Genomic DNA, 27,323 nt, shown 5'->3' with positions numbered 1-27,323 from the left:
CATATTAAAAATGATTATGAAGATTTCTTTTAATACTTTTATTTTATTAACAAAGTTATATTCAAGATTAACAAGCTCTAATGAAACATAGTAAGCCATATACAATTGCAAAGAACAATCATTAAGAATAAACAATTCTCAATTTACAACTAAGTGTGACAATTTTTCAGTTTCTTTAGAACATTTGAACAAAAAATGTCTTTAAAGCAAAAAAAGTTTACTTTGGTTAGAGCCACAAAAAAATCTTTAAAACATACGCTAATGCAGAAGAAAAACAACTTTAGCGCTCGCTGAGAAGCCAAATTCAGTGTGTGCGCATAACATCTCACATGAGAAAACTTGCTGAGCTGCAACAGTCATGAGAGACATTTAACGAATCACTCACCAAAACGAAGTCTTTGTTCAGAATTTTCCATTCGTTTGAAACATTGTGCCGTAGTTCAGCAATATTCAATAAGTTATTCCAAAAATTATGCCACAGATGTTGGTAGGTTTATGTCCTGGCCACCGCATCGGAGACGGTGGAGTGTTGTTAAGCATTAATGGCAAGGAAAGCGCCTTATTAGCCTACTTGAGCACCACTTTGTTATTTTGGCTCAGAATTTCGTTTGTTGGAAATATGAACTTAATTTAGAAATGCTTTTAAAATTAAAAACTTTGCATTTAATAAGCAAAATACATTTGTGAAATGGAGAGGCAGCCGCAGCGAGCGCAGACACAGAGCGGCCAGAGAAACGGAGGAGCGACTGCTGTAAGGCGTTTGAGCAAAACTGCGGAAAAACTGCATAAAACGTGCGGGTGTTGAACCCGCTCACCGGGAAAAGTGTCCCCACCAGTGCGACGCCCCTGAGCAGGTCGTAGTTTGTCCAATTGATCTTAAACGAAGGCAATTCACCAGCATACGAACGTTCGCCTATCAACAGGGTTGTTCTGTTTGGCCGGTGACCACAGTGGTGAAGTGGCCGTTTGAATTGAACACAGAATCGATTCTGAATTTTTGAGAATCGATTCTGAATCGTTAGATAACGAATCGCGATGCATCAACCTTTTCTCCCACCCCTATTACGGCTAGTGGTGCACCGAAATTTCGGCCGCAGAAAATGGCATTATCGGTTTCGAGACGAAATAAAAAAACAGCCAAATAAAGGTAAACCGAAAATAAATGTCACCCGCCCCTCCCATCCGTGCGCAAGTGCTTAGGTTTCACTCACGGTCGAGCTGTTATCACACGTCTGCCTATCAAAGATTAAGCATGTCAGCGGTATGGAAGAATTTTAAAGTTTCAGATGAGGACACCAAAGTTGCAATATGTAACATTTGTTCTGCAAAAATCTCAAGAGGGGGTGCGGTGCCAAAGAACTTTTCGACAACAGGTTTGATATTATACAGTTTTAAAAGAACCCATTTTCGGCTTCAGTTTTCGGCCAAGTGCATCCTACATTTTCAGTTTCGTTTTCGGCCCAGAATTTTAATTTCGGTGCATCACTAGTTCCGGCCTTGCTTTCTACAGTCTTTCTACGAATGCCAGCTTGCTCAATCTCTGTCCTCGCCCATCATGAGGGGATACTCCTCGGACTTACACAGCCACTATGTACGAACACAATTAGTTTCAGCACACACACAAAGAACGGACATCTAGCAAATATTCACAAAATTGTGTTTCTCTGAAATCGCTTACTGCACCTTTAATATGTGTTACTTTAAATGACTAGAAAGTTCAAAAGAACAGCATTTATTTGATTAATCTAAATGTCTTTGTCACTTTTGCTCAATTTAATGTTAATATTAATTAATAAGTATTAACATACATACTATAAATTAATAAGTTTTCTTTCTTTTTTCTGACCCCAAACCTTTCAATGGTAGTGTGTTCATTCAAATATTTATATAATATATGAATTCACTGATATAAAAGCTAAAGCAACTAAACTTTCTTTGAACCTGCTTGTCCTTGTGTGAGTGAGAGCATAATCCTTCACAGGGATTGAGAGAATTTGTCTAGTGCTCATGTTATCATCAAGGTTGCATTGAAAACAACAAGAGTGAATGATGGAACGTCGCGTGTGACCGTAAGCTCACCTCCACAATGCCGTGACTGATGGTGCCGTACTGCCTCTTCCTCAGCAGCACCAGACTTATCACAATCACGGTCGCTATGGCCACCGCAATCACCAGCAGGCCAATCAGAGCGCTGCTTCCGAAGCTGAAGTTATCCACCAGGGGGCGGAACGTCTCCTTCTCTGATCCACGGCTGAACTGCGAGGGAAAAATAAACACCAGCGTATTTACACTCCCAAAGGACAAAGAGCTACGACAAACATGGTTAAAGAGCTTTCAATGCTGCATGTGCTGCTGAAGCAGGGAATTCATACGGTAACTTGAGTACAGTGAGACAACAATACAGTTGCCATGGCTACATAATGTGCCATAATTAGTACCAAATGAGAATCAAAAGAATGAGACAGATTCTTATAACATTCTTCCATCACACTCCGCCAGAATGTAAATTCAAATCACATGACTACAGTCTTGAAAGACACATAAACAGCACAATCTCTTGCACGTAAATCAAGCCTGTATTATTTTTTTCCCATTGCTTCAGCAGCCATCTTAAAGCGTCAGTTCCCCCCAAAAAGAAAATTCTCTCATCACTTACGCTCATGTTATTTCAAACATGTAGGACTTTCTTTCTTCAGCAGAACACAAACAGATGTTTTGAAACATGTTCACGCTGCTCTTTTCCAACATTCTCCCTTTGTGTTCCACCAAAGAAAGTCGACATAAGGGTGAGTGAATGATGACAGAATTTCTTTTTTTTTGTTGTGAAGTTTCTTTAACCCTATAAAGCCTAATCTATTATATTTGTCTCGAAATGATCAGCATGATCAAAACTTCCTACATAATAAATCATGTTTCAATTTTTGCTGAGTATCAAATATGATACATCAGGCTTGTGAGGAACGCTTATCTGTTCATCACTCAATCATTATTGTATTGCATTGCATTATTTTTTTGCCCCCAAAAATCAAACTAGAGCTTTGGTCACAAAACTAAGCATTAAATATAATCTTACTAAAACATATTATTGGGAGATCATGCTTATGCATTTATTTGATTAAAAATACAAAACAAACGGTAATATTGTAAAATATATTACAACAATTTAAAATAACTGTTTTGTTTTAAAAATTGGGATATATTTTAAAATGTATTTTATTCTTGTGATGCAAATCTGAATTTTCCACATCATTACTCCAGTCTTTAGAGTCACATGATCCTTCAGAAATCATTCTAATATGCCGATTTGATGCTCAAGAAACATTTATTATTATTATTTATCAATGTTGAAAACAGCTGTGTGCATTTTCAGGATTCTTTGATGAATAGAAAGTTCAAAAGAACAGCATTTATTTGAAATTGAATCTTTTGTAACATTATAAATGTATTTACTATCACTTTTGATCAAAAAGTATTAATTTATTTTAAAAGAATAAATCTTACTGACCCCAAACTTTTGAACTTATGTTTTAAAAGCTTTCTATTTCAGATAAATGCCGTTCTTTTTTAACCTTCTATTCAAAGAATCCTGAAAAAAAAATGCACACAACTGTTTTCAACATTGATAATAATCATAAATGTTTCTTGAGCAGCAAATCAGCATATCAGAATGATTTCTGAAGGATCATGTGACATTGAAGATTGGAGTAATGATGCTGAAAATTCAGCTTTGATCACATGAATAAATTACATTTTAAAATGTAATAATATTTCACAAAATTACTGTTTTTTTAATTAAATAAATGCAACCTGGGTGAGCAGAAGAGACTTATTTTAAAAACATTAAAAAACACACCGATCCCAAAATTAAATATGCAAATAGTCTGTTATACAGTTATAAAGATCTCAATTTACATTACAAGTGATTGGAATTTAACTTTCTGCAAATACATTTTTGCTCAATTTGGGGTTGTTGTCCTGCTTGAGTATGAACTTCATATTCTCACTATAATATACACCATAAAAGCCTGATGTATCAAACATGATGCTCAACAAAAACACATATGCAAATTGTGTTCAATAAACTTCCATTTAAAACACTTTTTCAGACTATTATTTCATGTCACTCTTCAAGATCGAAATTGATCTTATAACATGAAGGAATGTGTTGGTAGTATTGATCTGCTTCGCAAAGTGATAAACTGAATGTGCACAGACAGTCAATGACAGCTGTGACTGGCAGTTTTCACACACAAATGTTCAGTGCTCAATTGGGTGAGAACCTGATGATGCAAATGACACGTATCCACCGGACATGCTCATGCGCTCGCATTAAAAACATGCACACGTGCTGTGGAGGATTGTGGATAAACAAGAGAAGGTCATAAATGATGTAAAACTGTCATTTGCTCACAGATCGAAGAGAAGCAGCCTACTGTAATCCCCCACCAACCCATTTACAGCCCATAATCTGAGACTGCAGCGTTTGTACAGTATGTATTGGGCACAGGAGGGCGCTGTACTTACCAGAGGATCAACACCATTCAATATCACTTCTTTAACATCCAGAGTCTCATCAATCACCTGTCAACACAGACAGGGCAGTCTCAGTTACTTCCTTGGGAACTGAAGATTGAGTCAGTGTGTGTGTGTGTGTGCGATGTACAGTGTCTGTTAGATTACTGAAAGGGCGTAAGCGTTAAATCAAGATTGAGGGGGACCAAATGATCAACAACTATTCTGTATATTAAAGTGGCATGTCCCCTCAAATTCTGTGATGGTTTACTGCTGTTTACAGCAATAGATGGGTATTAAATACTGTGAGCAAATCCAAAATAATTCATGAGCTTTGATACAGTGACTATGTCCTTGTTTGAAGACATGGCCGGTTGCATTTAAAAAAAACAAGCATTTTCATCTTGGTATTGTGCTATTAAACACAAAAACAACTAAACGTATTGAAACACATTCAATAAAGGGCTAATCAGAGCATGTTTAAAGAGATAGTCACCCAAAAAGAGATATTTTGAAGAATGTTTGTATCCAAGCAGTTTTGGTTCCCATTGACTTCCATTCTATTTTCAATGGGAACTGAAACTGTTTGGTTTGCCAACATTCTTCAAAATATCTTCTACAGAGAAAGGAATGCATATAGGTTTGGAATAACAAAAAATAACAAACCATTTTCGGGTGTACTATGTCTTTAATGTAGCTTAGATTGCCTCTGATAGCGCCTTTGTGTGATTTCATAAAGACAAACATGCAGAAATATTGTACAAACGAATCAAGCCGAACATATGAGTCACATTCTTCAGAGAGATCATGCATTGCAAGTCTCCAGCTCAGTCCTTCACAACCACACGGGCTCTTGTGTGAGCTGCAAATAGAGGAGACTGGAATGTGACTGGGAAATATGTGAACGTGGCATGCAATGAATGCTATGAATGAGATAAAATTGAAATAGACCAGATTTGTATTTGTGGAAGGAGATAGCAGTGATTGCAAGGCAGCAAAAGAAGTGCTAAAGTTTAAGGTAAGATTCGATTTTCGGCTTTGGTTCAGCGGAGGCTATAGATTTTAAAAATAGACCCCAATTACAATTTAATATGCAAGTAAACGCAAGAGAAAAAAAATCAGAATTCAACATGCAAACAATATGACGACATCATAACAACAACATTTAAGTCAATGAGATTTTGATCAATCTAAATACAAATTTATAAATAAAAAATAGATAGCACTGAAATTAGTACGTTTTACAAGGGTTAGCAGAATTTTTTTCAGAGAATGTCAACATTCACTGCATTTGACATTAATACCATCTCAGTTTACTTTCTGAAAACAGGTAAGAAATCATGAGACTATTTATGATTTATGATTGTCACTTTTAGCTGCTCACTGCAGGTTATACTGTCTACAAAGCTTTGGAACAATATTTATTATAAAAAGGAGGCTAGAAATTCATTTTAAATGTATATAAAATTGAAACAGTAATGAGTAAAAAAAAGCTAATCTGTCTAGAAAATAGTTTAATATTAAATTTTTTGGTAAAATGACAATATAATAAAATCCATGTATTTAATTCTGCTAAGAACACAATGTCTTCAAAACCTTTTTACAACGTATAAATGCCTTTCTATTTTAAAAGGGGGTGACCATCATATTTAAGGGTCCTTGGCACCAAAACATTTCCCAAAAAACGTGGAGAAAGAAAACAAAAGCTATGTCAATCCAGTGCTGCCTTGCAAGCGCCCTAAAGACAAATAAATTAAAATGGCACAGTTATAACTATGAGACCATAGTAATACACTATAAATAATTCATCTAGGGGTGTCCAACCCTGCTCCTGGAGGGCTACCGTCCTGCAGAGTTCAGTTCCAACCCTGCTCCAACACACCTGTCTGTAATTATCAAGCAGCCCTGAACACCATGATTAGTTGGTTCAGGTGTGATTGATTTGGGTTGGAGCTCAAATCTGCAGGGTGTAAGCCCTCCAGGACCAGGGTTGGACACCCCTGATCTAGGTGTATCATGAAGGCATTTCTACATTATTAGCCCTTAAACTAAATGTTTATAATAATCCTGCATTGTTCTTTTTGTGTTCGTTTGTGTAATTGACATGAGAGTTGGCATCAGCAGTTGGCACAGTGTACACAACAGATCAGTAAAGCGTGTGCTGCTCGAGGCAGGCTGGTGGTCTCACCACATTTTCGTTGATCTTGCTCTTGCTGTTGATGACTTTTTCCTCTGCTCCAATCAGACCATCCAGACTGTTCATGCCAGAGCCTGCAGGGGGAACAGCCAACCAGAGTCAGGAAGGCAAGTTGGAAATGTGCATTTCTGCATTTAATCAAACTCAAACATTTACAATCATCTCTGTGATCAACAGAAGCTCGCATCAAGACCATAACTTCAATTTCCAGCACAAGCCGAATCATGGCCAGAAACCTGCTGCCTTGCCATTTTATTCATTTATTTTCCAGCGCAGTCAGTCAGGGGACGGCACACCAACACAGACTTATTCATTAATCATGCACTTATTAAAGTGAATGATGTAGAAGCTCCCACTGAATCCAGAGTCCTCCTGGATCAGTCCAGACAAGCTCAGTGTAAACATTCAGCTCACAGTAAGAGGTGTGATCTACTGTGGTCAAAAGGTCTCTTCCTGGGAGAATTAGTGTCAAGAGACATCCTGTGAGCACTTGTTTCCAGTAACAGCTCTATAAATATACAGAATCGCCCTACATATTAAACAATTAAAGTCAACGTGAACCTGCATTCATAACCCATTTTACTGCCACAATGTGACATTTCTGAATGGAACAATTGACAGGACAGTCAAACGTGGTCGTTCCATTCCAGAATCAGGAAATTTGATCTTCTACCTGCTGGGAACTGAGACGGCGATCATGTGGAGGCTAATGGACAAGTTCACTCAAGAGAATACTGATGTATTCCAATAGTGACACTTGTTTTCAAACTGTGATTTCTTCCAAACGCAATTTGCTTTAAATTGGAACATTTTATTACATTAAGATTATACTGCATTAAATGTTTACTTTTTTTTTGCAATTCCTACAAAATAATGGTTCAATACCTATCTGCCTATTAACAACCCCTTTTGAAAAAAGAAGTGTGCTTAATTATATTCAATGTGCACATGTAGTGTACTTCAAATATTAAAAGTATATTTTAAACTTTCATGACTGCTTCTTAACACACTTAAGTAAACTTTTAAAAGGTGCATTTTCTAATAATGTCAAATTATAAAAGTATACTTATTATGATGTGCTGACTAACATACTAAGGCAAATGTGAAGAACTTGATTATAATTTTAACTGTAGTGTGTTTTTAGTGTAGTGTGTTTGTAATTTGATATTACATTGATGTTACATCATTGCAAATGTGTAATTACAAATATATTAAAATACATGACATACAAGTTTCAATAGAAATGACATTGAAGTATATTTTAGTTTACGATGAATGCTTGTCAGTACTTCGTCAATGACGCCAGAACCCGGAAGACTAATTTGCCGCTGATTCCTTTGAGATTTTGTTTTATCTAGTTACTTATTAGAAACATACATTTTCTAAAATAAACAACTGCTTCAAAAATTGTGTTTTCGATATGGGTGTGTGTAACAAAACCAAAACATCAGAGTAGTATCGTGAAGTAATGTTTACCACAGGCTTTATTTCATTCATGAATTGGAAAAACCCCATTACAAAATCTCGAGGGAATCAGCGGCGAATTAGTCTTCCGGGTTTTGACTTCATCCCTGCACCACTCTATTTCAAAGACAATAGAAACAATTATGACATTTCAAATAAAAACGTCCTCAAGTGTGTCAAAAAAGTACTGAAGTTCAGTTAAACTATTTTCATTCAATTGTAAACATGCAATTAAGTGACTGAAATCATTACAATCAGCACGCACTTAACTTAAGTATACTCTTTTAAAAGTATATTATTTCCGTAATAACTCACAAGGGACATAAGATTAGATATATATGAATTTAAAACATTAAACCGCGTAAATAGCATATTTTCTGTTGTAACACAGTGGAAAACATTCTATGGCAATGCTGGAAACTTCTAAAGACACCTGGCTCAAAATGAGTCCTGGTTGCATAATACCACGCCGGAGAAACCTCATTGGTTGAGAGAAGAACAATACCTTTCACCCACACTGAATTGTTTGACTGTCAAAGCAGCAGGTCACCACCACTAAAAGATTAACTATGTTCAGCGGCAGTCACAAGGTCTGGAGAGAAGCGCTTACAGCATAACCATGCACGACTGAACCACTAATCACCAAAATACACATACACACAGACAATGGCCAAGGCAAAACAGTCAAAGCTTAATACATGGAGGTGAAGTGTGTAACTAAGACAAGACTTCACACATGAGATGAGACAACAAAAAGACCAATCAGATTGAAGAAGTTTTCTGAAGAAAATGTGGGTGTTGTTTGCCTGTGCTTACTTACCACCACAATGCTAGTGTGTTGTGGGTGGTTGTACGGTGTTGCTATACAGTTTCTAAGGCATTCTGGGCGTTTTTCTGGCTAGCTCCTGAGGCTTTGCTAAGTGATTGCTAGCACATGTAAAAGAGCCCATCCTCAAGTCCGTCTGATGGCTACAAGTGCCACTTTCAATGCAAGTTATGTCATTTAAATCATCCATCAGACGAAAAGCCTTCCGATCGCCATTTCAAAAGTACACAGCGCACCTCTCTTCAAAAAGCTGCATGATTTGAAGTATCATTCATGTCTGTAGAACAATCAGCATGGTACAATATATGCTCTAAAGCTTATTATTCAAGGTTAAGTGGTTGTCTCAATTCCTAACCCGAAGTATAAGCAATGGAAATAGTCAATTGCAAGCTTTTCAAGCACCGCTAGTAACCTAAGAGCAGGTTTATAGGTGCACATGGGTGGGACCACAAGGTTAAATGGTAAACAGGTTTATGTTCCAATTGTACAATCTGGGAGCAAAAGCTAGCTGACGGTAAGTTGAAAAAGCAGTCCTGCAACAGAACTACTAAATTAACGAGCTCCTATCATGAAAAGCCAAGATAACTGGAGAGTGACGATAGAAGGCCCAATAAGTAGCAAATGAGTCCTAAGGATCTGCCCACAGGGAGCTGGGTCTGAATCAGGTTATTTGTCTTCCTGACACAGGCAGGTAGTGAGGCAGCCATAACTGCTTTAGCACCACACAGCACATTTACACTGGACTCATTCTCCGATCCAAATAGCTAATTAGCTTAACAAGCTGCTTGGACTTTTCATTAGGCAAAGCTCTTCTGGCCAGACATTGAGGGATGGGATGTTTGGTCTCTCCATCTGAGGGAGTGACTGAGAGAGGAAATTAAGAACAAGATGGCTAACGGGGCTAAAGGGGCAGACAGAGCAAAACCATGAGGTGGAAATACAGTAAACAAATGAGGATAGATGGGAAGATGTATGAAAATAGGGCTGGGTAAAGTTGAACAATCCAATATAGATTTGTAAAATCCCAAAATAAATTATCCTTAAATAATAATAACAATAATATATTTTTTATTATTTTTATAAAATAATTATATAATATATTTATTAAAAAAAATAAAAATAAATCCAGGACATGGTCATGGAACCCTGCACTTTAACTGTGTGAACAAGTTTTATCTTTTACTTTATCTTTTTACATTTAGCATGGTGTGTGCTGCTTACTTTAAAAAGTAATAATAGTTTTGAATATGCTCCTTAATCATAACATGCAGTCACAATGCACGTAATGTACTACAGTGGTCATGAAAAATGTGTAAAAAATTGAATCAATATCGGATATATTTAAAATTCAATATAGAAAAAAATATGATTCAATACCCAGCCCTATATGCAAACAATAAAAATAAAATAATCATAATAAAAAAATAACTAACAACATTTAGGAGGCTGAAGAGGGCGAAAAAAAGAGAAACAGAGAAAAGCAGCAAAGACCCACCTTTCTTGAAGGCACGAGGGGGTTCAGAGAGATCGCCTAGGCATAGCATATAAGCAAAAGACAAAACAAGAAAAGATTGAAATAGAAAAAGAGGGGGAAAAAACAGGTGAGTAAAAGAGAAGTAGTCAGGTTTATCAAGCTGTGTCTGCGGGAGAAACCCGCAGGGACAGGATGATAAAGAAAAACAAATCAAAGAACAGGTGAAAGAAAGAGCCAGGATGTGTTTCTGGACAGGCCTGTCATAATGAAAGCCCTCCTGGGCTCCAATGTGCTCATTATATTGCTCTTTTTCTATATTGCACCTTAATTTCGCACATTTTGCCCTTTCCTTAAAGGCTTGGCAGGCCGAGGCAGGACAGTGAACGAGCAGGACTGGCCTCTGAAAGAGAGAGATTTTCAAAGCACTCGGCTGCAGTGTAACGCCAGAGCCTCGGGCTTTATGACTTTAGCTGAACTTCAAATGCCGTCTTGTTTAAGGCGATGCCAATGGGGTTTCAGGCAAGCTTAGATAAGCAGAAACCTACAGCCAGAGTGCAATATTTGGACTTCAGGGTTTTATTCAGCATTTAGAAAATGTTAACGCGAATAGGCCTCATGCTGCCAGAGCGCTTCCCCTGACTGGCTTTGAGAGAGAAGCTACAAGCCAAGCTTTAGTACTGGCTCAAAACAGGCACTTTAAACAAGAGCCAGCCAGAGAAAAGGCCATAACAGTAATGTGTGAACTAGGTACTGTTGGCTGAGATTTTCCTGGAAAATTTCCAGGTCACATTTCACCCCAAAATTAGAATAAATATTATTTTGCATGAAGAAAAAAATATGTTTAGGGCCATTTAGATGATGCACTGTAATGCATATTTAATATTTATGCTATATAATTTTATTTAATTTTTTTTAAGATTCACTCTAGTGGTTAGTGGGTAAAGGTACGGTCACATGTACTGCTGTTCGTCAGAGTTTTACAGGCGAAAAGCAGTCACTTCAATAGGAATCCACACGTGAGGGCAAAATATTTCACAAAAAGGATTTCACCAGAGTTTAAGTTGGTTATACGGTTTCTGCAAAAGTGGCCCAAATCCAATCCATATGCAACTCAGGTCTGTTTTATTCATAACAGTGTGAACATCACAAACCACATAGAATCTGATCTTGTTGATTCAGATTTGGGCCAGTTCCATATGTAGTCCTAAATCAGATACAGGTGTGATGTTTTGCAATGCGACCTATCAGATTATTTCATGCGACTTTTACATCACTCTAGATCAGCATTGATCACAAGTCTACACTGATATAGCCAATGTAGACTTAAATGCAAAAACATCAATTTATGTGCTTTACAGTATATATCTCCTATCAAATGATATAAATTAAACAATAATAATAGTCAAATTAAACATTTGCCTTCCTTTGTGTTTTCACTTAGCTTATAGCTAAACATTTAGCCTACTAAGCTAGCGTATCCTTGGGTTACTACAGGAAATCCAATCTTCATTGAATGCTCTCAGTGTTAGATATTATAATAACAGTATAGTATTACAAATATGATATTCAATATTAGTTGTTTTAGTTTCTTTGTTAATTTGAAGTGCTATAACTGAAATATATGGGGTTCAACCCAGCTGAAAACAACCTAAACTGGCTTGCTGGTCTGGTCTCCCAGTTTGGTTTGCTGAAGCTGAACTCAAGACCAACTTGGCCAGGCTGGGAGACCAGCCTAAACCAGCTAATACCTAAGGAAACTTGTTTCCGCCATAGCATAAAAAATCTCACACCTCTAACTTTGGCATGACACTGACACAAAACCTTCCTCTGCAACAGTGCCGTATGGACTACTTGCACTGAGCTTCATGATGCACTTACATTTTGAAAGAGTACAACTCATTTTTTTCCGGTTATGTATATTTTCAATATGCTATGGTCGAGTTGACTAAACGTCACTTAAAATGAGTGTCCACAAGTAGATCTGGACATTTTCAGAGACAGGAGAAGAGATATTCTGATTACTATGTAAACAATTTTCCAAGCTCAACAGAACATGATGTTTATGCAAAGATTCTTAAGCGTTGTTAACACGTAACAGTTTAAGATTAATTAAATATTTAACACACAAGCAATTCAGTCAAATTTATTTAACATTTTTTAACTCAACAGGTATGAAATATGATCAGTAACAGAAAAGCACTGTTAATGTGAAGACGAGCTCTGAACTGCTGCAGGTTTGTAGAGAAATGTGTACATTTATTATTCAGAATGCAAAGTTGGAAAGAAAGTATATTTATAGACACATTTCAGCCGGTTTAAGGTAATTCATGTTAACGCAGAGAACATGAATCATTGTTTTAATCATTTGACAGCCATAAAACGTAATAATAATCTGCGTTTTCATGCATGTATGTGCGCTGAACGCTTTTTACTGGAAACTCCTGAGTTGTAATAAGTAGAACGCGGAAGTAGTTGCGCAAGTAGTCCATTGAGAGCATAGTGAGCCTCAAAGATTTGCCCGTGTAAATTTAGACTAGAAACTTACCCTCGGGTTCAGCGGGTGAGCCCAGAGAGTTGACCTGGAAGGGGCGGAAGGGCTTTCCTTCAAAGGCAGGAACCTCCACGCTCTCCTCAGAGGACACCATAACATCAGGCTGAGACTCAGAGATGGAGGACAGGAACTGGTCCATATCTGCCTTTTGATCCTGCAGAAGTTCATCTTGATTGGTAGATACAGAGAGGAACAGGGTTAAAAACAGTAAATCGCAGGAGGGAAGAGTTGGAGGAAGGGATATATCCCCAAAACCATTAAACGAGGCATGAAGCAGCCATAAACGCGATCAATTATCCATTACAAGGTTTTCGTACTGCTGCATTTCCAGGCATCGGAAAAGATAAAAAAAAAAAATTCTAGAACTTCTCCAAACTTGCAAAAACAATCTCCACAGAGTCTGGCTTAAAAACTGCACATCTTCACACTAGTGGGAATCTGGAGGAGTCTTGACCCAGTTCTGTCAAACCCCACACACTAGTCTCATGTATACTACACAATGCCACTGCTCCTCTTGAAAACGAACAAAGAAGAAAAAAAATATGTAAGTGCAGAGGGGTGTCTCTGGGACTGTTTCAACCTGAAACAAAGAACACGGAGCAACAAACGCTTCAGAACACTCTAATTTACTTTGATTGCGGTGAGATGTTTTCAAGCTGAGCGATAAAAAGAGTTGCCAAATTACACTTGTGTGTATATGTGTGTGTGTGTGTGTATGTATGCGTGTGTATGTGTGTGTATGTGTACGAGAGCTAATTACTGAAGCCAAGCTTTTCATACAGGTGTAATTATCTTGGCATCTGAGATGCAGAGAGATTCTGCAGTTGTTTAGTGGACTAAAAGCTCACATCAGGACAAAACACATAAAATAGAGCCAAAATCTAAGTACACCTTTATCCATGTTAAATCAAGGGCGCTTTAGAGTTTTGCATTCAGAGTTACATTTGTTGGTTGTTGTGAAAGCTGTTTTCTAAGCTCATGTGCACATTACCGAACCACATCATGCGAGATGGCTTGAAAAAGTAACCACAGATCTGTTCTTCCATGTTGTGACGTACATCCGTGTCACCAGAGAGATTTCACTGAGATTTTCATCTCTTTTTTTTTTTTTTTTATGAAATGGATCGTTCACAATAAAATCAATGACATGCATTTAGAATAGAGACGGTTTCATTTCATGCTGATTTTAAAATGTCAGTGAAGAACTACACTACCCATAATCCTGCACAAATATCCACCAATCAGAGAAGCCGTTGTCACTTTAGAAAAGAAAATTGAGGGTTCAGCAGCGACCGGACATTCCCATAAAGCAATTATGACATGTTAAGCTAAACGCCGCTCCCAGCAGCATGGGCGGTGTCGGGATGTTGGCTAACAGTGTATCGCTGCAAAGGCATTTTGAACTTTTTTTACCCCAAGCGAAGAACGAAAAAGAACTTTGCTGTGAGTATATCAGGGCCTTGATGTAATACATTCTAGTATTTTGGCTATAACCTTAAAATCTTATACCCGAATAGTTGTATATTTTACTGTAGTTTATATTTTACTTATACCCCCCCCCCCCCCCATCAATTTACACATACTTCTTTCGCTTCAAATCAAAGTTTGCAATGTTGTGATTCATCTCAATATTGTAAGCAAACGTTTCACTATCTTGATTTCTTATGGTGGATCTGTGGCAGAGAGAAGCAGTGTATCCTCAGTGTTCACTATCAGTAGTAAAACCAAATGGACAAAAACAAGAGTAAAGCATTGAAGCTGACTTCTTCAGAGTTGTTACCTAGCAACAGAGGAAAATACCTGCCACTAAGTACTCACTGTTACTCAAGTTTATGATGCAAGTAATATAATGTGACAAAAAGAAGTCCAAGTTGTAGTAAAATTATCAGAAGTGAATGATAAAAACTGACTCTTTGATCAGCTCCATCTAATTTTTAACAAATGTATTTCACAAAGAGCATCTCTTTTTCTTCTTGTCTGCAGAATCTTCTCTCCAACTCTAACAATAACCATCAAACCACTAGTGAAAAAATCTATACCAACATGTATTTAAAATACATGCATTTCATACTAAGTATATTACAAAACCATTAACATGTTTACTGACGTATCACTTGCTGATATAAAGCTGATATAAATAAACTTTATTTGGAGTACTTCTTTATTGCACAATGTACATCTCTTAATATTAAGCCTAAAACGTGTTAAATATCACTATTAGTAAGGATAGTATGATCACTGTATAATATCAGTCTTTAAAATGACAGATACTTAAAGTATACTTGCAGTAGTTCCATGTGACAATCAAATATACTTATATATATCTTTAGTTGGACCTCGGCACTATTTCTGGATAACTAAAGTAGCCTAACATTATGTACAACATTGGTTGTTCCAATTTAGCAGACTTTAAGTATACCATTTGTAGTATACGTAGGATAAAATAAATGTATTTCAAATACATTTTATTATATTTATTTTTCACTAAGGACGCTTGTTGCATGTGTTCAAAAGTAGTCAATTTCCAGCATTTTCCAAACCACCACTCTGATCCAGATGTTCACACTTACCAATCTCATCCTGGATCTCTTCTGCGACGTATGGCACCTTGTAGAGCAGAGACAGGCTCTGGTTCATCCTCTCCTCAATAACCCGCAGGTGGGTCATCACCTAGGAAACACGGACACACACTTCTAAAACAGAGGTCGACATACGCAAGATGATATTTAGAAAAAGACTCCATTCCACAAGATGGAACAGATCTGGGGTTGTGTTAAAGGGCATGTAGCGTTGGATGGATTGCAAATCAGAAAAACAAAAGCTTTGTGGCGATCTTATTGCGTAAAGGGTGAGGAGAAGAAACGAGTGACTGTGCGCTGTAAAATGTCTGTGTATGAGCAACCACGCCTGTTCTTTTGTTGTCACCAAATGTGTGTGCAATGCTCAAAAACCAGCAACAGATGGCAATGAAGGGCTTATATATGTTTATATATATATATTGCTCTAAAATGTCCTTGCAGACACTCTAGGCGCCCGTCTGGACCTCAGAAAGTTCCTGTATACTGTATTTAGCTGTCACACTGTTGGTTTAGGAAGTTAGAAGGTTTATGTTGGTCTGCCAGTCATACCTGGACTTCAACTCATTTGAGAGGAGTTGCCAAAATAGACTGTACTGCCATTTCTCAAACACACGGTTATATAAAGCACAGCAGTGTGTCTGCTATTTTTTGCTTGAACACTAAGTGCTTTTATAAAACCTACAGTACACGAGACTTGACAGTTGATAAAGAGATACTTCAACCAAAAATGAAAATTCTGTCATCATTTACTTATCCTCATGTCACTCCAAACCTGTGTGACTGACTTTCTTCGGTGGAGCACAAAAGAAGAGGATATAAGCTTATGCGGCACTGTTTCATACAATGCACAGGTTCCAAAAAAGGGTTAGGGTTCATTTTAAGTAATTATTCACAGAAAAGCATTCCCTTCCCAATATATCTCTCAAATCTCATTAAAGGGGTTGCATTTTCTTTGGTTAAGAGATTTTTAGGACAAGAGCGGCATGAAAATTCTTCACATTATTCCCTTTTGTGTTCCACAGAAGTCAGTCAGTCAAATACATTATGAGGATGAGTAAAAGATCATTTGTGTAACTTCCATCCCATGAAGAAATCCTTAAAAGTTCAAATCCAGGATTAATGAAAATATTCTTAATTAGGAAAATAAATAAATTAATAATAATATATATATATTTTCAAAATAGAAAACTGGCTTGATGGGAGTTCAGCACTCAAGAGTCACATTTTTTAACATGTTTATTTTAAATAGGTATTTCCCCCTAGTATTAGTATGTAGCTAGTGCTATTTTGTAATGCTTAACATTTGAAACAACCCAATAAATTCATAAAACATTATTCTAACATTAAGAGGTTATTTACGATGATATTTAAGAACATTCTTTTCAAGAATATTCTAAAGTTTTGTCTCGAGAACAAGAGAAAAGATAAGAACAATCATAAAGTCCCCCTGTGGTGAAAATCAAGTTTTTAATGTCGTTTATATGTCTATGTGGTGTTTTTAAAATGCTTTAAGACAAACCATGCGCAAATTCATAAGTCAACACCATTGCTGAGTATGTTGTCTTTAAAACTGCAGTGAACCAAAGACAGTCTCAAAAACGCAGAGGTTTCTGACGTCACAAACTACACTGTAACCAATCAGGTCAATGTGCCAGCGGGCTTTAGCATATCATTAACTATTCTCTGAAGCAGTGGAGCCGAACATGGTTTATGTTAACATTAGCAACACATTATTAGCTGTTTGATAACGTAGTCAAGCAAAAGGCTAATCATATTAATTACTGTTATGTGTCCGACTTTGTAAAGAGCAAAACCATGGAGCGTGTGGATCCCTGGCTTGTGCGAGTGGAGGTGGGGCTAATTAGCATCAGTGGCAGAACTAGACTTTTATACATGGGGTGGCCAAGGCTAATTTAGGGGGTCCATAGACCGTGAAAGAATATCATGTGTAATACTAATTTGTTTTCATTGTTTTGACCGATGTAACATGTATTCTAATAAATAAGCAACCACAATTGCAGATACCAGTGAAATTTCACAATTATCAATACCAACTGATATCCCACAGCAAAAACTACAATATTTAAAACATTATCGAATACAAGTGAACAGTCAGCAATAAAGTTAGAACTGTGCTAAGAATTAAGTTTCAGGTCTAACGGTAGGCCTAATTCAGGTAGAGAAACGGAATCATCAAAAAAACGAAAAAAAAAAAAATTTCTTTGATTAACTTTAATGACAGACGGAAGGAGGTAGGCTAGCCTATAGGTTGCTGCGGTCACTTTAAGAGCAAATGCACAATATTGAATCTAATTCACAGACACGCATCCGATTTCATTTGTCATCTGCTTACATCCGGTTAAGACATAGCCGACTGTGTTTACTATGATACTCGCTATTTTTGGCAAACCTTTATGTATATTGTCCATTCGAGTGCAAGACGTGTTCTGTGTTCAGGCTATTGATAAAGCCCCATATTCCGTGCACTAGACGCACCGCGTTCTCATGTTTAAGCCGGCGATGCAAAACAGTGAACCTAATCACCATACAGGCAAAAAAGTTCACTTCAAGAATGAAAAAAAAAAAGTGGCGTTGATGTGTTTTGCTGTAAGAACTGCATAAATGGAAACAAAAAGTGCAATCTATAGCTATATCTTTCCATAAACACTCTTCCAGTCTAGGGTGAAGTCATTAAAACATTTTGAGACAAATTGTGTCGTTTAATGGAAAACTATGTGAATGGCGCAGCAGGATTTTGAACAACTCTGCGCTTATGCGCGACCCCAATCTCTTTGGCAACTAACGTTAATATTCAACGTTAATAATAGCATACATGAACAATGTGTAGCGCCGCCGCATGTCATTTTCATTACGAGGTAAAATGGAAATAGCGATCTAAATTTTGGGGTGGCACCCAGGGTGGCCAGTCAGATGTCAGGAACACCCCTCTGGCTCCGCCACTGATTAACATATGTATGGATCCACGTATACTAAATAAATCAAGGGTGTAGAGTTGAATACAATCTATTTTAAGGCAAGAAGAACGTTTTTCATAGGTTTAAATATACCATTTTGGTGATCAAAGATGAGTTTTAAGGGATACAATTATTGATTACAGGGGGACTCTGTATTCTTAAATATTCTTAAGTTAGAAAACAAGATTTAAGCAATTCAAGCAGTTAAGAAGAGTTTTCTTAAGAATGCTTTGTGAATCCACCCTCATAACTAGAGGTTTTCCCCCAATTAAACCTGGAATAAACAGGAACTGCTATCAGTCAGTAAACAAAAACACAAGGCATAAACTGTTGTGAATGTGGGTTTCATTTCCCATGATTCTCAGATCAGTGCACACCTCTGGGTCTGTGCCACGTCCCGTCTCCCATGACAAACATCGGTGCTGACTGAGGCCAGTCTGAAATGTAAATTATAAAGCCACGCCATTGGCTCGGACTCTAAAGTTACATCCAATCAAATCGCTAAGTGTGATGTTACACAAGAGCAGTGCAGTGCTAATCTCTCATATAATGTTTGAACAAGAGAATCCAGTCACGCTAACTCGCTAATGGACAATCCTCTCAACTTCTGAACACTGTACATACGCACAAAAAAACACGTTCGGTTCCAAAGCTTAAAGGGGAGGTTATTTCTGTGCCACTAACAGCACTAATTAGAAAGAAAAAAAAGACATTTTCAAACACTTCTACTTTGCCATCTACTATTATTTACCACAGTTTTACACCTCTTTGGGAAATCATCCTATAAATGTCTTATGGTCTTTGAATATTAAGCAGGGCCCAAAAGGCAAGTAAAACTGCGTGTAAGGTGAGAAAAGATCAAAGGAAGTATTGGATTTAGCAATAAAGGGAGGCAGCACTGACTTGGGACTTCATCTGGGCGGCCTTCTCAGGGTCCACGGCCAGGACGTGCTGGTAGTGGCGGATGGTGTGCTGACGATCCTTATTCTCGGCACGCATGTACCTCTTCAGAGCCTGGAGGATTCGGTGGGGCTGTGGAGACACAGAGAGAGGAGATAAATTGACCACAAAGGAGAGAAAATAAAAGGCAGGGTGAGTCAGGTGGACGTCTCTTTAGGAGTTGGCTGATCCGTGAATCAGCACTAGGATCAAAGAGCCGCAAGACAGAGAAATAACAAGAGGATTAGCAGAGATGCTGAAAATGAGCCTGCTTGTGCGAGTCCGGCTCTGGCTCTCTTCGTGCAAATCATTTCAGGGGATTAAACATTACATAGGTGCCAAATTCAAATTAATATCTTAAGCAACTGAAGCCGCCCTCGCTGTTATGAGCTTTCAGCAGGATAATAGAGGACAGGTAATCCGCCTCCATTAAATCACACCGCACAGGGGAAAGACAACCATCGCCCATCAGAGACTTAAGTATGCGAAGTGTAATCTGGTCATTATGAGATGAGAACAGTCCTTGAAGGAAGCACTTATCTCCTAAAGTTATTTTACTCACTCACAGAGCTTGCGAAGACAAAAATAAAGCCATCAACACCTGGTATTAACATGCATCTCAAAAGCATCTTTTCGAGGGGTAATCGGTGGGTCAATGACATGACGGATCCTTTAAATACATTCACATGCAATTTATATATTCAATGACTCAAATATACTTACTATGATTAACATGTTTACAATTTCGGAAATTTAAATTCATTGTGATATTTTTTGGTAGGTGTAAAGTCAAAGAGAAAAAAGCCTCATTAAATGACATTTTGGAAAAGAAAAAGATTGGTAGAACCTTTTATCAAAAAAAAAGAAGAAAAAACAAAAACCTCAGCCAAGTGGGGTAAACCCAGCCCGATCTGCCCCTGCACTCAGGCTGGAAACCTGTACATATTTCTATCCTGCTTCTGTTACAAATTTTTGCTGGGACCAATCACAAACCGGCTTATCCACCTGGCGCACTATTGGCAGGTTTAACGGGTTTAACAAGGACGGATAGAGAAATGATGGATCGTAGGACTGAATGGTTGAAGGACTATCCAATGGCATTAGAGGTCTGCACAGGCTTTAAACTGAAGCCCGAACCCGGCCCGTACCCGAGATCCTTTAACCCGACCCCACCATTACATTGACATGTTAAGCCCGAACCCGACCCGAACCTGAGGTCCGTTTCTAACAGCAAATACCCTTTTTGCAAAATGTATTTAAAGATTGCTTGCAACAGTAAATAAATAATGTTACATGTAGAAACACAGGCACAGTGGCCCCATCAGCACAGCAGTAAGAGAATAAGCACGGACTTACCAATTACATAACTTTGCTGTGGTCGAACAGGTGTAACAGTCACAAATATCTCTGGAACTTCAAACTTCACTAAGTTCACGCAGTGTTGCTAAATTATTTACACAAATATATTCTTCTCAGTAGCCTACGAGTTATGAAGGAAGAGAATGGCATTGACAGTTGATCATAATTCTTCCAGAGTGCAGCTTTTCCTGCATCATTTGAAACTGTGATAAGTTTTCCCTCAGTAATTATTTGCGTTATCGCTCTCATAGTTAATGTTTGTTTTCTGCCGTCTGCTGTTGTGACCGAAATAGTGCGCGAGAGCGATAGCAAAAACAGTTTTCTGATATAGCGTAATATAATGATAAAATAAAATGTATATATTATATAAATATATGTATATATTATATATATGTATATATTATATATATATATAAAAATATATTCAATATTATATATATATATATATATATATATATATATATATATATATATATATATATATATATATATATATATAGATATAGAGAGAGAGAGAGAGAGAGAGAGAGAGAGAGAGAGAGAGAGAGAGAGAGAGAGAGAGAGAGAGAGAGAGAGAGAGAGAGAGAGCATGCATTTCTGCACGTGCTCTCTCTCTCGCACGCACACACACACGATGACGGACTATCCAATGGCGTACAGAGTCATTTTAACTATGCCCGTTGATCACACCTCTTGTGCAGTAGAAATACAGAGCACACTCCCCAGAGCTTGGTCTGGTGATAGCCAGACAAGGGGGGATGGGAAATGACACTTGCAGACACAAATGACTGTGTGTCAAGATCAACAAGTCTCTTAAAATGTCAGATAATATGACCTTTTTATGGCAAGGCAAATTTAGTTGAGCCTGTAAAATGTCCTCCCAAAATGTTATAATAATTAAAAATGAATAATAAACTAATAATTCATGATAATTAACATATTGAGGGTGTACCAAAACATTTTTTAACTTTACTTTTTAACTCTTTCTGTGCCAGGGAATTTGAAAAAAGTTGTCTGGCCCCCAGAATATTTTGTTGTATGAATATTTGAACATGTAATATATCAAACGAAAGAACATAGCCTCTGCTTTTAAACAACAAATGTCTTATTCTAACTTCATGCTTTTTTTTAAATCAACGCTTTAATGTGGGTAAGTTACTTCAGCGATTTAGCATTAAGCTTTGTATCAGTAGAAACCCGGTAGTCTATTCGAATGATCGTGAAACTGAAAACGCGCCAGACTGGACACGCACCGTGAATGACTGTGAGGCCGTGAATGAATGACAATGCGGTCATGTGGCCGTGCTCATTTTAATTTCGGTTTAAAATTAGCGCCAATTTGGGGGCGGGTTGCTTGTTCGTGGGTTCATGAAAACACAACAACAAAACAGTACAATGACAAACTCACTTAAATAGGCGCATTTCGCTTTGAAACCAAATCTTTGGGGATCATCTGGTCTGTCAGCTCCTCCCTCTCTGATGAATGAAATCTGACTCCTGCTGCGTTTATGCTAAGACACTCATTCGGCTCGTGCTGTATTGAGCAGACACTTTCAGTTTTTAATTGTAGTGTCTGTTCTCTAACGGAACTAAATTATTTTATTACCATAAAAATCAAAACGATGGTGGGGCGGTGCCACGGTGGGCAAGAGATGTAACCGGTAGGCGTGGCTTGGGAGATGCCTCGTAGGGCAGCGAACCAAGTGCATTCTGGGAGTTGTTGTCTTTCATCCATATGAGCCAAAAATAAATGTTCTGGCTTTTCTCAGTCTAGAAGGCACCAACTTCTAAAATAATTTCACATTTCTACTACATAAATGACCCAATTTAAATACACATTCATCTAATTTCTAGGACACTCTTATTTGTCATGTATTTTTCGACTACCTCAGTAGGCGGTTTAAGTTATAGGATCACAAAATGTTTAAAACCTGCATTTACCATTCACCACCGAAAAAGATGTTAATATCAGTTGTGTTGTCTCACCCTTGGTGGATCAGCCTGTAGAGCGGCTAGGTAGTTCTCCAGGGCAAGACGACGCCGATCGTTCAGCATTGCCTCTACCCTGGCAAGGTGAGTCTCCACCAGCTGCTGTTTCTCGCTGGCTGCCTCTTCCTCAAGTGACTCCACCATAGCCTGGAAGTGCTGCAGAGAGAATAATAAAACCCCCATAAATAAACAGTCACATCGTGTACGAGATGTCCTCTGGCATGGAAGATGAGGTTTACCTGGATCAGTGTCTGTCTCTCAGCTTTGGGTAGGTTCCTGGCCTGGCTCTCGGCCTCCTCCCACTCCTTCCTCACCTGATGGGAGCAACAAACAAAAAATTGGGGGCTCTGGTGACACAAATAAGGGCTGTTTGCCCCCTCAAGGGCCAAACAGAAACAACTCTATAACAGTTGGGGATGTCACATGACAACTCTCTTATCTAAATGTAAATGTGACCTCTCACTCACCCTCTCCATGCGGTTGCGGTGTCTGATCTCAAGTTGCTCCTTGGCCTTCTGGAAACGGCTGTGCTCTTTGTCATCTGCTGGGGTCTCGAAGTACACATCCACATCATCTGTGGGTTGAGGGGTGGGCGGCACAGCTGAGAAGGAAAAAGAGAGCAAGTTTGTAAGTAGGTGGTGCAAATATAAGCCCTCTTCAAAACAAAAGCTAGGCAGCATTTTTAGACATCACAGGTACACTGCAGAAATGTAGGCTGTTGCTCATACTAGGCAGCAAATTATGCTGTGCTACCTTTTTTTGGCCAATACGGAAACGGCAATCCTATAATGCATTGCGACAAGCTCAGTGAAAAGTTTCAGAGTTGAGGGAAATGTCTATTAAAATATACTTATTTAGTGCTGAAATCTATCCATAAACTTTATCCTATTTTTGTGAGGCATGTATTTTGAGTTTATTGCAGTATCAAGCTGTTAGCTTAGCAACTCATTAGTACAACAATCGCATCCTTTTAATCCATAGGAAATTGATTTTGAACAATAACTTCTTTAAAAGATCTTTAATGACAGACCTACTGTGAGCTACGAGCTTGTTAATCGATGATATGCTTTTGTTGAAACCATCTGTCTGTATTTCAATTTTTTTTTCCTGGTTGAAAACTATATTACCCATGTTTCTGCAGAGAAATCTCCAACAATCAGAGAATGGCAAAGAGCAAATCAAGCCAAAAGAACTTTTTAGCACCTGCCCACTACCATAAAGCACTGTGAATCAGTTGATTTCCCTGCCCTTCTACTTAACTACTTAAATATTTTAATGGGTGTATTTTACAATAAACAAAAATTATATGTAAATATAATCCTGTCGCGTGCGATTAATTAAAAATCCTTAATAAATCCTAAATAAAATTAATGAAGCACACAAAATTTATGTCACGTCAGGTGCACAAAAGGGTGCGATTAATCATGATTAAATTTTTTTTAAACGTCTTTAAATCAATAGTTGTACATTTTTCTTTTGTTTTTATTCCATGTCATTCACAATGGTTCATGGGATTGTAGCCCTTCCCCTCGTTAAAGTTGTGAACTCTACACTGTAAAAAATAAAAACGGAAAATGTACTGGTAATTTTCTGCCAGGACATTATCCAGTAATTTTACGGAAATTTCCGTTAACCCTTAAAACACAAACTAATTCAATGTGTAATTCAAAATACAGGTAAAGCACTTGTAAAAATCCAATATGCAAAAATCCTTCATATTTATACAGTACATTGTGCCCTATTTTTACTGACTTTTTTACAGTGTACAGCAGGGGTGTCCCAAGTCAGTCCTGGAGGCCCACAGTCCTGCAGAGTTTAGCTCCAACCCAAATCAAACACACCTGAAACAGCTAATTAAGCTCTTCAGGATTACTAGAAAGCTACAGGCAGGTGAGTTTGATCAAGGTTGGAGCTAAACTCTTAAGGACAGTGGGCCTCAAGGACCAGGGTTGAGAACCCCTGCCTAATAAGACCTTGATTAGCTAGTACAGGTGTGTTCAATTGGGGTTGAAGCTAAACTCTGCAGGACAGTGACCCTCCAGGATCAGGATTGGACACCCCTGGTGTAGTCATAAACCATTTATTTTTTCTTTGAATCAAAGTTTGTAATGTTGTGATTCATCTTTCTTGTCACTGGTTGGTTTGGTTCATGTCTTATAACTCTTAAAGACTAAAATACTTCCAGAAAGAAGGACACTGCTGCACTTTGAACGGTGAGGGTCAGTCAGGCCTCTTCCACGGTTCACGTGAAGAGTGCTATTTGAGAGGTGCACACTTGAGTGACCATTAGTCAAGTGTTTCAAATCAGTCACTTCTGAGGTTGTGATTATGGTTAGGAGGCCGTTTTAGAGGACAGCCAGTCGACAGTTAATGGTATGCTGTGGTTCACACAAAAATGAAAAGTCGTCATTTAATCACCAAACATTTGATGGGCCTCACTGACTTCCATAGTATTTTTTTTCCATACAATGGAAGTCAATGGACCATCAACTGTTTGGTTACCAACATTACTCATAATATCGTCTTTTGTGTTCAGAGAAAGAAAGAAATTCATACAGGTTTGGAACAAGTTGAGGGTGAGTAAATGACAGAATTTTCATTTTTGGGTGAACTATCCCTTTAAGACCCAGATATACTTCAAGATAAATCAACTAACTTCATTTCAAACAGAATCAGGCCAGAAAAAAGTTTGTTTTGTGTTCGTTTCAGTGGGTTCGAAACAGCTAGCCAAAGCAAACTTTTCTGGCTGGTGAACACCTTTGAACTACCATTGGTCTGAGGCGATTAAGTAATAGGTAGGTGAGGTTCTGAGGCTCCGCCTTCTTTCACTTGGAAATCTTCTCCGTTTCATTCGTTCTGTTCAGTCCCTCAAGGTCGGATGTCCACGAGTAAAAACATGAACACACTCGAAAAGCAGCTTTATAGTAGAAAGTTTTTTTTTTTTTTTTAATACTGTAAATCTGCTTGCTTTAAAACAATCTATTGTATAAAGTGGTATATATAAGCGTGACGTGATTTCTGGAGTCTTCTGGAGCTTGTGCAAACATCCACATCAATATGATCAGATGCTTTATTTACAGTTTTCCCATCACTGTAATTTTTGTTGTGTGTTTATTTTATTGAAAGGAAAGCGCACAGCACATTTACATATTCATCTAAACGCCACTCTCAGTTCTAAACCGTCTTTTTACCCCAAAGCGAAGAACAAAAAAGAACTTTGCCGCAAGTACATCAGGGCCTTTAGGAAGCTGACTATCTTTTGGAAAAGAGCTACAGAGACTAATTTTTTAAAACATATTTACAGACAGAAACAGACAGATAGACAGACCAACAGACAGGTCCAAACGGAGCAAAGGTGGAGCAGCCAAAAAAAAGGAGTCCACTCAGATCAGACCAGGGGAGAATAAGCTTCCCACAGAGTATGACTCTGGAGATGGCTTTGTAATTCCCCTGATTCTGAGAGAATCAGACAGTCCTTCATTTCTCATTCCTTTCATCCTGTCCTCTGAAAAGCGCTCTTCTGACAGAACTGCTCCCACTTAGCATTTATCTTAAGAGTTATTGCACAACTCTGCACACTATGATCAAGATATGAGCTAAAATCAGGTTTCCTAGTATACAGATGACAAGACCGACTTGACTACCCATAAGGCTGTGCACAAAAGGCAACATCAGACATGCATACTGATTAAAGCTAACAGTCTACAGCATCTATACTGATAAGAGGACAAGAGAAACCTTGAATCATGAAGGTTACTGTGAAAAAAAAAATCATATTAAAAGGCATCAGTTTATGTTGCCACAGGAACACATGAATGACGGTTTCTACTCCTACACGAATCAAATACATTGGCAGATTAGAGATAAAAAAAGACATACACCAAACAAAAGCAAAGAATGAGTAAAAAGGGATGGGAAAATGCAAACGCAGAAATAGAAAAGAACAGACTCAACTAGATTTGATTAAATCAATAACACATTAACTGGTAAAAAAATTGCATTAATATAGAACGTACAGTGTGCATTTATAATGACTGACTGTGGCTCAAGCGATCAGAATTTTAAGTCTCAACCATTCGTTTTCCAAGGCTGCATTTAAAGTCTTTTTAAAGCAGGCTGTTTAGGTATGCATTTTGAGAGAAAGCAAAGGGGAAGCAGCAGGGCGGAGCAGAAAGGGGCGGAGTCCTTGTTGACGAGTGTGACTTACTCAAACGTTTGCACACGGCCATGCAGTACTCCTCCGAGTCGAAATTGTTGCGGTTGCCAGCACAGCCTCCGTAGATGAAGCGCACACACTTCCTCTGCTGCATGTCGAAGTGCCAGCGAGGCATAGAGGCACGGCAGGGGCCGGTCTCCGCCTCCAGAGAACACACAACTAACACAGGAGGGGAGGCGCAGTTAGAGCCTCCAGCCACCGGGGGCAGCAATCAGTAATGCCCTTGAACTATAGAGCGCAAC

The 27,323-nt window shown here is 38.1% G+C and overlaps 1 protein-coding gene across 8 annotated transcripts in view; it reads right to left on the bottom strand.

The window, feature by feature from the left end:
• The window catches only part of aplp2 (amyloid beta (A4) precursor-like protein 2), a 111,937-nt gene that overhangs the window by 3,242 nt on the left and 81,372 nt on the right, over positions 1-27,323 (bottom strand). For 2 of the 8 annotated variants that reach the window (XM_079825613.1, XM_079825614.1), the window contains exons 7-17: positions 27,073-27,240; positions 23,333-23,466; positions 23,105-23,179; positions 22,863-23,021; positions 19,482-19,610; positions 15,595-15,694; positions 13,019-13,192; positions 10,495-10,530; positions 6,701-6,783; positions 4,525-4,581; positions 2,080-2,256 (exon numbers count right to left, since the gene is read on the bottom strand). In XM_079825613.1, the coding sequence (XP_079681739.1) occupies positions 2,080-2,256; positions 4,525-4,581; positions 6,701-6,783; positions 10,495-10,530; positions 13,019-13,192; positions 15,595-15,694; positions 19,482-19,610; positions 22,863-23,021; positions 23,105-23,179; positions 23,333-23,466; positions 27,073-27,240 (1,292 nt within the window). The remainder of the gene's footprint in view (positions 1-2,079; positions 2,257-4,524; positions 4,582-6,700; positions 6,784-10,494; positions 10,531-13,018; positions 13,193-15,594; positions 15,695-19,481; positions 19,611-22,862; positions 23,022-23,104; positions 23,180-23,332; positions 23,467-27,072; positions 27,241-27,323) is intronic. The other 6 variants (XM_079825615.1, XM_079825616.1, XM_079825617.1 and 3 more) reach the window with 3 other exon arrangements.

Source organism: Gobio gobio (assembly GCF_949357685.1).
Source record: "Gobio gobio genome assembly, chromosome: 9".
NCBI lineage: Eukaryota > Metazoa > Chordata > Actinopteri > Cypriniformes > Gobionidae > Gobio > Gobio gobio.
The sequence above is the reverse complement of the archived record's forward strand: the minus strand, read 5'-3'. Positions and strand labels throughout refer to the sequence as shown.